The sequence below is a fragment of the Myotis nattereri genome (genome assembly GCF_964212035.1).
Source record: "Myotis nattereri genome assembly, chromosome: 19".
Taxonomy (NCBI): domain Eukaryota; kingdom Metazoa; phylum Chordata; class Mammalia; order Chiroptera; family Vespertilionidae; genus Myotis; species Myotis nattereri.
The window spans coordinates 12,044,340-12,059,520 of NC_138095.1; the positions used below are offsets into that span (position 1 = coordinate 12,044,340).

The 15,181-nt window shown below is 40.0% G+C and overlaps 1 protein-coding gene across 1 annotated transcript in view; it reads left to right on the top strand.

Moving 5' to 3' along the window:
• Positions 1–15,181, top strand: part of KNTC1 (kinetochore associated 1) — a gene marked incomplete at its 5' end in the record, with an annotated part of 59,285 nt that overhangs the window by 26,684 nt on the left and 17,420 nt on the right. The window contains 16 exons of the mRNA XM_081114104.1: positions 197–331; positions 872–991; positions 2,046–2,118; positions 2,700–2,767; positions 3,327–3,601; positions 3,975–4,147; positions 4,581–4,678; positions 5,633–5,771; positions 5,997–6,053; positions 6,971–7,137; positions 8,138–8,242; positions 9,100–9,228; positions 10,078–10,194; positions 11,365–11,474; positions 12,895–13,102; positions 14,513–14,602. Coding sequence (XP_080970230.1) covers positions 197–331; positions 872–991; positions 2,046–2,118; positions 2,700–2,767; positions 3,327–3,601; positions 3,975–4,147; positions 4,581–4,678; positions 5,633–5,771; positions 5,997–6,053; positions 6,971–7,137; positions 8,138–8,242; positions 9,100–9,228; positions 10,078–10,194; positions 11,365–11,474; positions 12,895–13,102; positions 14,513–14,602 — 2,064 coding nt within the window. The remainder of the gene's footprint in view (positions 1–196; positions 332–871; positions 992–2,045; positions 2,119–2,699; positions 2,768–3,326; positions 3,602–3,974; positions 4,148–4,580; positions 4,679–5,632; positions 5,772–5,996; positions 6,054–6,970; positions 7,138–8,137; positions 8,243–9,099; positions 9,229–10,077; positions 10,195–11,364; positions 11,475–12,894; positions 13,103–14,512; positions 14,603–15,181) is intronic.

Genomic DNA, 15,181 nt, shown 5'->3' on the forward strand with positions numbered 1-15,181 from the left:
GAGGAGCCCGCAACCATGCCCTTGACCAGAATCAAACCCGGGACCCTTCAGTCCGAGGGCCGATGTTCTATACACTAAGTCAAACAGGTTAGGACACTGCCTTATTTTAATGAATACTTTATCTTTCGAAGGGATGGTTTTTGGGTTCTCTGAGATTTTGTAACAAAGAAATTAATGTGTATGTTGTCTGTTTCAGAGAGTGGTCAGATACATTCTCAAACAAGATGTCCCATCCTCCTTAGAAGACGCTTTGAAGGTGGCCCAAGCCTACATGTTGCCTCCTGATGAAATCTACAGTCTGAGGGTTATAGACCTGATAGATAGAGACCAGGTGTGGATGTGTTATAGTGTCCTTTCTTCCGTGTGGTTTCTTTGTTAGCAAAACCCTTAAAAACTCAAAACAACCAAATTATCTACATATAGATTAACACAAGATAAAATTATACCAAGATAAAAACACTGAATGTTAGGTTGACCATGTTTTTCATATCTGTCGGTTCTGTAAAAGTGTTTTGTGAATAGCTAATGGGTTTTCACACTCTTTACTACTTAACAAAACTCAGATTCACGTCTTACTTTTTCTGTGCTACCCTTTGATTCCAGAATAGGATATGGGCTTTTTATTTTTATTCAGAAGTGTCGTTATTTTTCTATAATTCAATAAACATAGAATTACAAAGTACAAAGAGTGGCATTTTAATTTAATTTTTTTGTTTGCTATCATCAACAGAATGTTCATGTTTTTATCTTACCATAATCTAGTTTTCAAAATATCTTTTTTTTCTTAAAATAGAAAATGAGAAGTAAGTCCCACTGTTTTTTTTGCACAAAGGTGTCAGCTGTTTTTTCTTCCTGCAAACACTGTGTATAGGGTGAGGACTGTGTCCTTTTGCTGCGGTCTCTGCCCCCAGAGGAAGCTAAGAAGACTGCAGAAAGGGTCATTATATGGGCACGACTGGCAATGCAAGAAAAACCAGATGATTCTAAAGAGGTGAGATTTTCACTGAATAAAATGTAGGTAAATCTAATTTTTATGGAGAGGAAGCAATAGGGTAAAAGTACAAATGCGAATATCTGCTTTTCTCACTGTTAGAATGGCCTAATATAAAAATTCCTGTGTCAATGCACTACGTAGAAAAAAAGCCAGCTGGCCAGTGTGGCTCAGTGGTTGAGCATCAACCCATGAACCAAGAGGTCACCAGTTGGATTCCAGATCAGGGCACATGCCTGGGTTGTGGGCTCAATCCCCAGTAGAGGGCGGGCAGGAGGCAGCCGATTGATGTTTCCCTCTCTCTCTCTCTCTCTCTCTCTCTCTCTCAAACTCAATAAAAAGCATTTTTTTAAAAAGAAAAAAGCCATTTCAATAATAAAATGTTAAGTTGGTATAAATTCAAAAAAAATTTAAAATTTAAAAAAATAAAAAAGCCACATAGGGCTGCTTTGGAGCTTTGGCTTGAGCCCACACTAAATGAATTAGGATTAATTGAAGTCTTTGTTTACTTAGGAGTTTCCCATCATGCCTTGCAGTATAAGCAATTTTCCTCATTGTATGGGACATAGTCATTACTATCAAATGTCAGCCACAGAAACAGCGTAAATATAAATTATCTTAGAAGGTTGAAACTTAGAAACCCTTTCAAGAGAGCCAGTTCACTTCTTTATAGAGATAAGGAACCAAATACCTAATTTATCCAGGGTAGCTGAGTCTTTTAAACCTTTAGCGATAGATACCTCCTAACCTGTCTCAGCAGTTCACATAATTTTTTTTACTTTTAGGGAAATGTGTTTGTTTGGGGTGGGGGGGGGGGCATTTCTTGGTTCCCCAGCTCTAGGAGAGGGAAAGGCAAAGGTAACTCGCAGTGAGGGGGTGGGGCAGAGAGCGAGACCTGAAATGCGGAAATGCACTGGGAGTGCTCCTGAGGGGGACTTTCCAGCAATTTTTTATGGTTTTTTCTGATCCCATAGTTTTCATGTGTTTGTTATGTGTGTGTACTACCAAAGTAGGAAATAAGGACGTAGATTTCATTTTGCATCTTTCTTTTTAGGACAAGGCCTGGAGAATGTCTGTAGTGAAGACATCAGTAGACATTCTTAAAGTACTGTGCGACATTCAGAAAGGTAATGTCTACTGTCCCCTCACCTTGGCTTTGTTCTAAAGTTCATCCTTTTCAGAAGGAGCGTCAACGCCAATCTTATCCTGACCCACAGTTGTTCTGCTCTGACGGTTTTTGCTGACCCCACCCGCTTTTCTTCGTGAAAAGTCTTCCTTGCCTTATTCTGTTGATTTGTAGCGTAAGAATAGATGCATCTAAAATCAACTTTTCAGTTGTTATGTTTCAGGAAGCTATTTCATGCTAGACTAGATTTCTTTGGTGCCTTGCACTTTTTATTCATATTTCTTCTTATCATTTGGTTATGATGGGGGGGGGGGACCTATTTAATCTTGAACTTAAATAAAATGATTAACAAAGTAACTCGGGCAGAAAAAAGCTACAATTTATTTCATAAAAATTGCCATTTCTCTTGTAACCTATAAGCTTCTCTTTTGTACCTTCTGAAAGAATAATTAGGTTTCTTTTTGAACTTAAGTTGTCTTAAATCAGCATCTCAATAGACCTAGCTAATTAAAATTTGGCTTTTATAAATTCTGGTAATGTGGGAATTTGGATGTCTGAAATAACTAAAAATTTTAATTACAGACAATCTGCAGAAGAAGGATGAGTGTGAAGACATGTTGAATCTATTTAAAACTGTTGCTAGCTTACAGGTAAAGGTATTAAGCTGTACTGAACATTATTACTGGATTAATCAATGCCTTTGACATAGATGGTCAGCCTCTCCTTTAAGTTTTCTGCACTGGCCTTCAGAGACTGGATATACTGTCTACTCTTTCATAGTGTCTTAAATATTTTTCTATATAGTTTTATTTTAGACAACTCAGCTTTCTTAAAAATTAATATTTGTTACCTTTGAATTGATTAACTGTCCTAAGATAGGAAATTTGAAAACAATTTTATTTGAGCTCCAGGGCCTTCCTAATGTAAAAGATTGTATAAATAAAAGGGCTTTCAAAGTTAAGGGATAAGTTTTATCAAATTGAAAAAAGTAGAGGATCTCTTTGTGAAAGCTGAAATTAACGCTGGCAGATTGAACTCCCGCAGTACAGCCCATGGAATCCCAAGGGCCCTGGGGCCCTCTGTGGGAGTCCATGAGATAAAACCACACTGACAGCAACAGTAAGGGACTGTGGGGTGTTTTGTTCCCGGTGCTTTTTACAACCGATGAACTAAACAGACTTGGGGCTTTGTCTTGCTTTCCTTCGGCAGGAGAACTTCGAGGTCTTTCTTGCATTTGAAGATTACAGCAATCACTCCCTGGTGGCAGAGCTCCGTGAACAGTACATCAGAGCTCAAGAAGTCGCGCAGGCAAAGCACAAACCCAGGGGCACTGCCGAGCCGGCGGCCAAGAAGAGCCTGAGCACCGAGTCCAAGCTGCACCGACAGGCCCTGGCCCTGCAGGTGTCCGAGCAAGAGCTGGAGGCGGAGCTGACCTTGAGGGCCCTGGGCGACGGGAAGGTGGGAACGGCGCTGAAAAAATGCAGGTGCGTCCAGCTCCGCACCCCGCAGCTCCTCGGCGGGAGCATTTGCTTCGTTCACTTCCACGGTGGTCGGGGAGGGCCAGTGATACTTTCCTTTCCACCACCGTGGTTCTCGGTTTCTCACCCTGCCAGCCTAGTTTGGGTTTCTGGGCCCGGAGGTGGTAGCATAGAAGACAACTGACCAACACTGCATAGGTAGGTAACCTCACCTTGCATCTGACAGCTAGCAGTATCCTAAACAAGTTGAGTTAAAAAGCGAACTAAAGACCATGAAGTCATTTTAAAAGTTGGTGGTGGTTGTATATTGATCCAAGAAAGACAAGTGCATTTACCTTCGATAAGTGTTCTAACTTCCAACTCTTCCTTTCTTCCGAAGAGACTTGTTTAAGTATCACTGCAACACGGACACTGGGAAGCTGCTGTTTCTGACGTGTCAGAAGCTTTGTCAGATGTTGGCTAATGACGTCCCGATGATGGCACCGGTGGGACTAAGCCTTCCTTCCGAAATACATGACCTCGCGTGCCAGGCTGCCACCATCTGCAGTCCAGGTGACAAGATTTGTCCTACACAGAGTTTGAGCTTCTGTGGTTCATGTCCTACTTAGTTCCCAGACACTGCCCCTTGACATTGGACATTGCGGTCACGAGAGAAGAGGTCGGTCTTATCTCCATTTTACAAAGGGATGATTATGATCCATTCTCTGTGGGGATTCTTAAAACATCACCAAATAGTAACGATGTCATTTCGGACCATGACGATGTTCACTTTCCTGGACTGTGAAATTCCTTGCCCCACCCCCATACCTGGTCTTGCTTTCCAGCCAAGCTTAAGAAAACCTTTGACGTGTGTTACTTAGGGTTATGTGGGAACCTCTCTGCTTTGTGGCCTTCCTTAGAATTTTTGAGTCGTGGTTGTTAACAGGTTGTCAGTATTCTAAATAAGTGAACTATTAGTTAATGATTTCTCTTGATTGTCTTTCAGATTTCCTCCTAGATGCTCTGGAACTGTGTAAATACACGCTAATGGCCGTCGAGCTTTCCAGACAGTGCCAGATGGACGACGGGGGGATCCTGATGAAAGTAAATGCTTTTTGAATTTTCTCCTTAAGCCAAAGCTCTGCCACTCCACACGCACCACTTTTAAGTCACATTCATCGTCTACACAAATACTGACTTGTCTCTTGTAGTTTCTTATTCTGGACCAGTGGGCCTGAAGCCACTTCTCTTTTCCAGTCACATTTATTGCCTCTAATTTGCACAGTCTTAGGAAATATTGAGCCTCAGATAAGGCACCTCTGAGCATTGTCCTTATCTTAGGCTAACAGTTTAATTTCAAATGGCATTGTTGCCCTAGCCAGTTTTGCTCAGTGGATAGAGTGTCAGCCTGCAGACCAAAAGGTCCTGGGTTCAATTCCAGTCCAGGGCATATATCTCACTTGCAGACTTCTCCCTGGCCGGGTCCCTGGTCAGGAATGTGCAGGAAGCAACCAATCGATGTGTTTCTCTCACATTGATATTTCTCTGTCTTTCCCTCTTTCTTCCATTCTCTCTGAAAATCAATGGAAAAATATCCTCGGGTGAGAATTTTAAAATTAAATAAATAAATAAATAAAATAACATAAAATGGCATTGTCAGCCTGGCCAGTGTGGCTCAGTGGTTGAGCATCAACCTATGAACCAGGAGGTCACAGTTCAATTCCCGGTCAGGGCACATGCTCGGGTTGCAGGTCAGATCCCCAGTGGGGGGCGTGCAGGAGGCAGCTGATCAATGATTCTCTCTCATCATTGATGTTTCTATCTCTCTCCGTTTCCCTTTCTCTCTGAAATCAGTAAAAATATATTTTAAATAGATATTAAAATAAAATGGCATTGTGATAAGCCATCGACCAGAAGGAACAGACTATGTAGTCATATCTGACCATCAAACTGCATTTGACTCTAATATCCCTGATTCTGGATTCTTCTTGATGAGGATAGTTTTGTGTGCTTTGGAGTTTCCTTATGGGCATCTTTTCTGTGCGATTTGGTCTTCAGACTTCTTTTGGAACACACAAAGACCCATATGAAGAGTGGTCCTACAGCGACTTCTTCAGTGAGGATGGGATCGTTCTGGAGTCGCAGATGGTGCTCCCTGTGATTTACGAGCTGATCTCATCATTGGTCCCTCTAGCTGGTAAATCTCCTTCGTGGCCTTACTGTCTGTGTATCTCTGCTTTATTGACGGGAGTTTAAACTATAGAGGTTTGGAACTAGAACTACAACACAGTAATGTAGATGAACCTCCCTGGCATCATGCTGAGCAAAAGAAGCCAGACACAAAAGAATGTCTCTGTGATGTGCATATGTGCTCCACGAGAGAGTTATTTTCTTGATTTTTATTTAATTTATTCTCTTGTAGAAAGCAAGAGACATCCCCTGGATTCTACAAGTTTACCATACTGCTCCGTCAGTGAAGGTATTTGACATCAGAAATGCGCGGCCTTTGTATGATGATTTTGTAAATATACCAATGTAGAAATTCCTTGGAATCCTGAATATGACTCTGACTTCATGTTCTTAATATAGTTATTTATTTACTAGAGGCCCGGAGCACGAAATGCGTGCATGGGTACGGTCCCTATGCCTGGCCTGCGATCAGGGCCATAATCAGGGCCATCTTCCCTGGCTGCCAGCAGCCAGCCCTGCCCCCACCTCCTCCTAGTTCCTGGTTCGCCATGGGGTGATCAGAGCCTACCGGCTGGGGAGAGGGACCAAGAGGTTGGCCATTCCTGCCTGCTCACCGGCCCCGCCTCTGCTGCGGGTCGCCCTCTGTGTGTTGGGTGACCGGCAGGGTGGGGGCGTTGACCTGGTGCCGCCTGCATCCCCTGCCACCCACCCCCTTTTGGGCGATGGGAGCTTGCCGGCCGGGGAAAGGAACCAAGAGGTGGTCAGTGAACCTCATAGTGACTGGTCAAGTGATCATTCTGGTCGTTCTGCTGTTGGGGTCAATTTGCATATTACCCTTTTATTATATAGGATTACTGTTACATTGTTATTCTTTCAAAGGGTCAGAAAACTATGTGATTAGCTTTATATAGCCTTAAGTTTTTGAAGCTGTTCATAAATTTTGGTTTTCCAAGTGGAGAAATGGTTTCCTCAGGTAATGATTTAAGCATCTCAAAATAGGCAGGTCACAATCAAAATACCTCATTATCTAGCGGACTTTAAGATTTTCTGGCGTAAATCAAACTTCATTGTTAACTCTCTCATTTACTAAGTTGGAGACCATTATTGCAATGAGGAAGTAATTCTGTCCCTCAAAACAATTTCTAATAATATGATCTAATTTGTTTAAAAATACCTAAATATTAAAATACTTTTATCATTTCACAGGAGACAGCCTTACTTTTTTACCCTGTATAAATTCCATCTCCGCCCTGCTTCAGAGCCTGCAGGAATCGAGCCAGTGGGAGCTGGCCCTGAGATTTGTCGTTCTTTCATTTGGTACCTGTCTTCAGTACTCTGTGTCAAACTTCATGGATGCCAGTTTGAGTGAAAAGGTACAGTTCGAGAACAAATACTTTGGGTGACTACAGACACAGAAACACTGCCAAACAAAGGCATTTGGGGTCCACATTTTCCTATTGGGCTCTATAACAAGGAAATCAATAATTCGTCAGATTTAAGAAACATTTGTTGAGTGTCCCTAAGAATCAGGTGGTGGTCAGATCCTTGCACACATTTCATATTCAATCTTTGCAACAACCCCAAGACTCTCCATTTTCCACATGAGGAAACCTCCGAGGCCAGGGATCCCATGAGGCCAAAACTCTCGTCTGCTGTTCGTTCTGTTGTGGCCCAAACTATACTTATTACCTGACAGCATCGGGGAACAGATTCTAGAAGACCAACTGCCTGTTCGTAACTTGCCTTTGGAGCTGGTCTCAGGGGATTGCGATCATTGCTACTACTCTGTTGCTATTTATTAAATAACAACTCTTGAAAAATGAACTTCATTGAAGTCTAGCTTTCAAAATTAAAATGCACATGTTTGAAGTTTATCAGCCAATTTATTCGCCTTGTCAACAACACCACAATCAAGATATAGGCTAAAAAGTAAAGATATAGACTCAAAGGTATAGACAGATTTAAGAATCTAGATATTTGAGCCCAGCCAGTGTGGGTCAATGTGAAGTGTTGCCCTTAGAACCAGGAGGTCATGGTTCAATTCTCAGTCAGGGCACATGCCCAGCTTTCCGGCACAATCCCCAGTGTGGGGCATTCAGGAGGTAGCTAATCAATGATTCTCTCTCATCATTGATGTTTCTTTCTATCTCTCCCTTCCTCTCTGAAATCGATAAAAATATATTTTAAATAAATAAATAATGAAAATCTAGATATTTGAAAAGGTTCCTTTTTGCCCTTTCCTAGTCAGTTCTCCCCCAGCCCCAGCTCTCTGTCATTATAGATTAATTGCCTGTGCTTTTTGCATATATTGATGAAAGTTTTCACAATGATGCATAGAAGGGGACCTAACAAGTTTTTGTTCTTTTCTAAAAGCTGTTTGGAGAGGCCATGTTAGTTAATTCAAGGAAAGTTATGGTGGCATTGAAAGAGAAAGCCATTACGTTTGTCAGGGGAAATGCTACAACGCTGTTGCACAAAGTGAGTATTTGTTCTTGGTAAGCTGTTTTGTTTTCGGGTGTGTTTTTTTCTCTCTCTTCTGGTTGCTTCCGCTGTCTCAGGTTAAGAGTGAAGAGGGAGCCAGGCCCACATGGCTCAGTGGTTGAGGTCACAGTTTGATTCCCGGTCAGGGCACATGCCCAGGTTGCAAGCTCGATGCCAGTGTGGGGCGTGCAGCAGGCAGCCAATCAATGATTCTCTCTCATCATTGATGTTTCTATCTCTCTCTCCCATTCCCCTCCTCTGAAATCAATAAAAATGTATATATTTTTTAAAAAGAGTGAAGAGGGGGAGGGGATTTGAAGAAAGTGATGAGATAGTCATTCAAAAGAAAAGGTAAGGTTACTGTGCCATAAAGAACACAATCCTTTTTTTGTTTGTTAATTCTCACCCAAGGATTTTTTTTATTGATTTTTAGAGAGAGTGGAAGGGAGGGAGAGAGAGACAGAGAAACATCGATGTGAGAGAGACACATCAATTTGGTTGTCTCCTGCATGCACTCTGACCAGGGCCAGGGATCGAGCCTGCAACTGAGGTTCATGCCCTTGACCAGAATCGAACCCGGGACGCTTCAGTCCGCAGGCCGATGCTCTATCCCCTGAGCTAAAACTGGCCAGTGCTAGAACACAATTCTTACAGTTGCTTTCCTTAAACTTATACTATTGATAAAGGATATTAAAACTAAACAAACACGTTGGAACTGTGTTATAATAACTAACCTTGTGTGAAACGCTTGTTCTTTAATAGGGTCTATAATTAAGTTTAATGATGAGCTTTCAGAGCCCATTTTCTGTTTTGATTATAAAGAATTTGCTTCTCTGGGTGCTTTCTTCCCATAGGTATTCAATTGTCGCCTGGTGGACCTTGACTTGGCATTGAGTTACTGCACTCTCTTACCCCAAAAAGACGTGTTTGAAAGTCTCTGGAAGCTCATCGATAAAGCATGGCAGAATTACGACAAAATTTTGGTATGACCTGGGAGCACATACCGTTAATACTTAAAATATTGAAGATTTAGCCCAGCCGGCATAGCTCAGTGGTTGGGCATCAATCTATGAACCAGAAGGTCACGGTTCGATTCCCAGTCAGGGTACATGCCCGGTTTGCAGGCTCAATCCCCAGTGTGGGCGTGCAGGAGGCAGCCAATCGATGATTCTCTTCATTGAGTTTCTATCTCTCTCCCCCTCTCCCTCCCTCTCTGAAATCAATAAAAATAGATTTTTTTAAAATATTGAAGATTTAGGGGGAAAAGGAAGTTGGCTTTGCCATCAGATCTTAAGATTTCACAGAAGGAATGTCATACTACCTCACTTGGTTTCTACCAGCTTTTGCTTGACTAGTGGCACTTCGGTGAATGTATACAGGTCCTAAGCATTGCTAAACCAAAAGAATTACAATGTTTTATTTCTTAAAATCTGTATGCAGCCATAGACCTCATGTCTTATGTTTACTCTAGTGTATTTTAATCCTTTGAGCTATGACCTTGCTCTTTTTTGTAGGACAAAGTTTAATAGATGCAACATTTCTCTTTGATGTGTGTGTGTTTTAAATTTGCCCTGGGGAAGGGGGAGTTGCTTTTGCAGGATAACTACAATTTGGTCTTTTCTTATGAAGGAAAGCCAGGCTAAATTGATGGCATCATGCCAGAAGCTGAATGACCTGAATGTTGTATAAGCAATGACTGTGTACAGAGCATTATATAGCATGTCACATTATTAGCACAAAGAAAGGTTATGATTTTTATTGTTGGTTTTCATCCAGAAGGTGTTGGAACATATTCTGTGTGCAGTTGAATTTTACGTGTTTTCATTTTTTAGTCAATATCTCTGGTGGGCTCTCAGCTGGCCAGTCTCTATCGCGAAACAGAAATGGAGCTCAGATTTCGTGAACTCAGCACTGATGCCCAGTGGGGTATTCGCCTTGGTAAACGTGGTGTAAGTATTCTCTGTGGCACCGAAAATTCCATACATTCTAATATCTACCCCAGTGATGGCGAACCTATGACACGCGTGTCAGAGGTGACACGCGGACTCATTTTTTTGGTTGATTTTTCTTTGTTAAATGGCATTTAAATATATAAAATAAATATCAAAAATATAAGTCTGTTTTACTATGGTTGCAAATATCAAAAAATTTCTATATGTGACACGGCATCAGAGTTAAGTTAGGGTTTTTCAAAATGCTGACATGCCGAGCTCAAAAGGTTCGCCATCACTGATCTACCCAGTTAGAAAACTTCAAAGATCTCATTCTTTACTTTTGGGGAGAGAAATATATATATATATAATGTATATATATAATGTGTGTGTGTGTGTATATATGTATGTTTGTGTGTGTGTGTATATATGTATATGTATATATGGTATATATGTATATGTATGTTTTATATGTGTGTACATATATATTCAGTACACTTACTGGTGCTTTCAAAGAAGTAGAGGCCTTTTGTCTCATTTTCTTTTCTCTATATTTTTAAGGAAATTAAAAGAGGCTTGACATCATTTTCATCTGTTTACCTTTCTCATTTATAGGAATATGTCTAGCATTAATTGACATTTATACTATTTCAGGCCTCGCCTTTAGCCTTATACTTTTGTGCTGCTATTACTTGGTTTAAGATAATATTAAATGTATGTACAGGTGCAGTAAGCTTTAAGACCTCCAACCAGGGAAAAGTAAATGGCCCTTATTTTTACTTTTCAAACACAAACAAAATCCTGTTTTCTGTACTATAAATGTAAAATGTTTTATTTAATTTGCAAATAGTTGACCTACCAAGAATGTAACCACTACAGAAATGGTATGTGTTTTGGGGTGTAACTCCTGTGCAGTCATGGGACTGGTTGTTGCAAACAACCAAACTTACCGATGAAGAGGCAAGGGTTAGTGTGACTGAGAGAGATTTAGGATCCACCCCAAAATATACCTGAAGTCTCCGAATGGTGGCCAAGTTGGGTAGTGTGCTAAAAAAACAAGTGGGGGAGTCTCAGAAAAATGCTTTTCTATTAAAAAAAAAGATAGTAAAAAGGCACAGCACAATGGTGCCCTTATTCTAATGCATTTCAGTTTAGTGGAGTTTTTTGTTTTGCTCTTTTTATTTCTAGATTTCTTTTCAGCCAGTTTTCAGGCAACATTTTCTCACCAAGAAAGACCTCATTAAAGCTCTTGTGGAGAATACAGATATGGACACAAGCCTCCTTCTGGAATATTGCAGGTAACTCTTAAAACTTGAATGGTATTTTTGCTGTTAGCCATACAAACTGTGGCAATCCTTACCGTGAGAACACAGTAGTAGGGATGGTTGTTACTGTGGTCCCCAGACCTCTGATGTTTCTCTTCCCCCCCACCCCCGCCACCCCAATTTGGGGATCCAGCCCAAAACCCAGGCATGTACCCTGACTGGGAATCAAACCGTGACTTCCCGGTTGGTAGGTCAGCACTTAGCCACTGAGCCACCGTGGCTAGGCATGATGTTTTCTTTTGCTCGTCCTCAAACTGAATAAATCCAGGATTAAATCCTCTTAAAATAACACCTTTTTAAGTGTTTTCCCAAACTCCCCTCATGATAAGCATCACCTAGGACACATGATTTAAAAAATACAGATTCCTGGGCCCCTCCCTGGTGTTTCTCCAGCAGGTCTGGGCAAAGGCCCAGGAATCTGATCCTTAATAGGAGCTGCAGATGACTCCCACAGTCAGGGAAGTTTGGGAGTATTCTATTGAGCAATTAAACTTCTAACTCAGATCAATTTAGGGGCAAGGTAATCTTAAATAAGAAATCAGTGAAAAGTAGGATTTAGGGAGAATTTTAAAAAATAGTTTAATAAGTGAATGAAAAAAATTAAAGATTAAATGTTACAGATAAAATTTACTGTGATGAGTAGGAATAGATGATTGGTAATTTATATCTTAGATGTTTCTAATAGAATGACCTATTTCCTGGCACATTACTAGTTTCAAAGAGCTTTCACACATCTCTTAATTTTAACAGTTTTTATTGCATATTATCGTCAATTTACATATCTCTTGCCTAGATAGAATTCAGTCTCATCTTGAGCATGAATACCTTCAGTTTTAAGAAGAGCTGTGCACTCTCTCTGGTTCCAGAGACCTTGCTAATAGCCACAAAAATGATCTTGGACCACAGCCTTCCAAACATATTGGTCATTTGAGGAGTCCTGGTGCCAATAGGCCTCCCCAGGCCCCAAGATGGCGGAAGAGCAAGAATAACCTTTGATCTTTTTTTAAAGGCAATAGTTAACTCCGGTGATAGGTAGATTAGCTGATTGATTATAAGACTGAACAACAGGCCCTAACCGGTTTGACTCAGTGGATAGAGCATCGGCCTGCGGACTGAAAGGTCCCAGGTTTGATTCCGGTCAAGGGCATGTACCTTGGTTGCAGGCACATCCCCAGTAGGAGGTGTGCAGGAGGCAGCTGATCAATGTTTCTAACTCTCTATCCCTCTCCCTTCCTCTCTGTAAAAAATCAGTAAAATATATTTTTTAAAAAAAGACTGGACAACAGGAGGGTTAGATTTCAGCGATAGGAGCAGGGACTTAAGTTTTCCGAGATATTTGTATGGAAACGTGTGCATTTGCAGGGATTGGTGTGTAACCGACTACTTCTCTTAGCACCTTTCAGCTGAACTGTGATGCAGCTCTTCAGCTGTTCATTGAAACTCTGCTCCACAACACGAACGCCAGCCACAGCCAGGGGGACGCGAGCTCGGCCTCCGCAACGCAGCAGCACGCCAGGCTCCTGGCCAAAGCCCTGGAAATGGTGCCGTTACTGACGAGCACCAAGGACTTGGTCATCAGTCTTAGTGGGATCCTCCATAAGGTAGGGTGTGGTGAAGTGAACGTGGTGTTAGTGGCATTCTCTCTAAGGGAGAGGGCTGGTGGAAGGAGCACATCAGGTCATTTTAAATGCCCCTCTCCCCTTAATTAATTAGCTACATAGGACCAAATTGGAAATGTAAGCCCTGTGTTATTTTAATAATTTTTACTTTTGAAGTAACTTTAGATTTTTAATATAGCTTAATACAGCAGTTTTTCTTTTTTTAAAAAGTAGATACAGCCTTTTTTTCAGATTTTAATAAATAGCACCTATCCTTTGAAAAACTAGAGAGAAAGGTATAAACCTAAAAAGTGAAAAATGTTAACCCTACTTCCATAGATAAAAATGTTAATAGCTTGGTGACTATCTTACACTAAATATATTATCCTGTTACTCTCTTTTTTCACTTACTATATTGTTATTAAATGTCAGTAAATCTCCATCTATCTCATTTTTGACAAATACATATTTGTTATTCCACAATAGGAATGAAATCTGTGTTTTATCAGGCCTTTATAGATGAACGTTTAAATTATTTGTAATTTTTTTTTTTACTATAAATCGTTACAATGAATATCTTCATGCATACATATTTGCCTTCTTGTTTAATTATTTTTGTTAGGAGATCTGAGAGTTGGAATTTTTAGGTCAAGAGGTAGTTTGGTGGTGGGATGAAGTTTGAAGGAAGGGGAAATAAGATTCTAAGAAATACTTCAGTTTTATATTTTGCTTGCACTTCAGCCAAAAATTATATATAACTTGCTCAAAATTTCTAGGTACCATAGAGATCATCTTCCCACTTTGTTCAGTGTTATTCATGTGCCTTGGGTTGGCATTTAAAAAATGAAGAAAAAAAAAATAATGATGTGTAAGTAGGAACAAAGAACAAAGAGAATATTCCCTTTTAATAAACATATAGATGCCACCCAATTAATTATTCATGTCTGTATATGATTAGAGCTGGAATGGAACCCTTGGAGACATTTGCTTAGAGGCCACACTCTAGTTATGTCATTTCCAAGAAAAGGTCAGTTTCCTTCTCTTCTAATTTTCCCATCATAAATGGAAGAAATAGAATTTTAATTTTAAAATCTTTCAAAATTATAAAATTTTAATATGTTTATCTTTTTAGGGTTTTAGGCCTGTACGAGTCTCTTTCTGTATTAAAACAACATTGCTTTATCCAGCTTTTTAAAAAAGGCATTTTGAGACATTTTAAAGCATGTATGTTTATCCTAACAGAACTAATTTTAGAAGTGAGAAAATGTTTTTTAAAGAATAATCTAATTTACCATTGCTGTGCACTGAGATTTTGTATTTGCAGTCTCTGTACTAATGAACATAACTGAATAAAACCAACTACCAGCCAGGTACCATCTTCTCTGGTTTTGATATATTTTTGTTTTTATATAGTTGGATCCCTATGACTATGAAATGGTTGAAGTTGTCCTGAAAGTTATCGAAAGAGCCGATGAAAAAATAACCAACATTAATATTAACCAGGTATAATAAATATATTTTTAATTATCTTTTTATTTTTATTTGGATCCTTAAAAAATTAGTTATCCGATGTCTTACTGGGCGGTCTTTTGAGGTTCCTTAAAACTCCACGTTTTATTCTAGTTCCCTTTCTTTAAAAGGGATACAGAAATAAAAAGTTTTTTTCGTGCTTCCCATATTTTCATCATTTACCTTAATTCAGTTTTTGCTGTACTGAGGCGATTTAAATCTAAGAGAACGAAGTCAGTAACAGACTGATTTGGAAAAATTAAGGCAAAACTATTTGTTATGGCGGCAGGTAGGTAGGTTTAGGACTCACTCATTCTATTTCTGTACTTTCAGTAACTTCTTAGTTTTTTTTCTGAATTTTAATCATAGAAGCTTTTATATCTTTTTTTTTATTTTTTATTTTTTTAAATATATTTTATTGATTTTTTACAGAGAGGAAGGGAGAGAGATAGAGAGTTAGAAACATCGATGAGAGAGAAACATCGATCAGCTGCCTCCTGCACATCTCCTACTGGGGATATGCCCGCAACCCAGGTACATGCCCTTGACCGGAACCGAACCTGGGACCTTTCA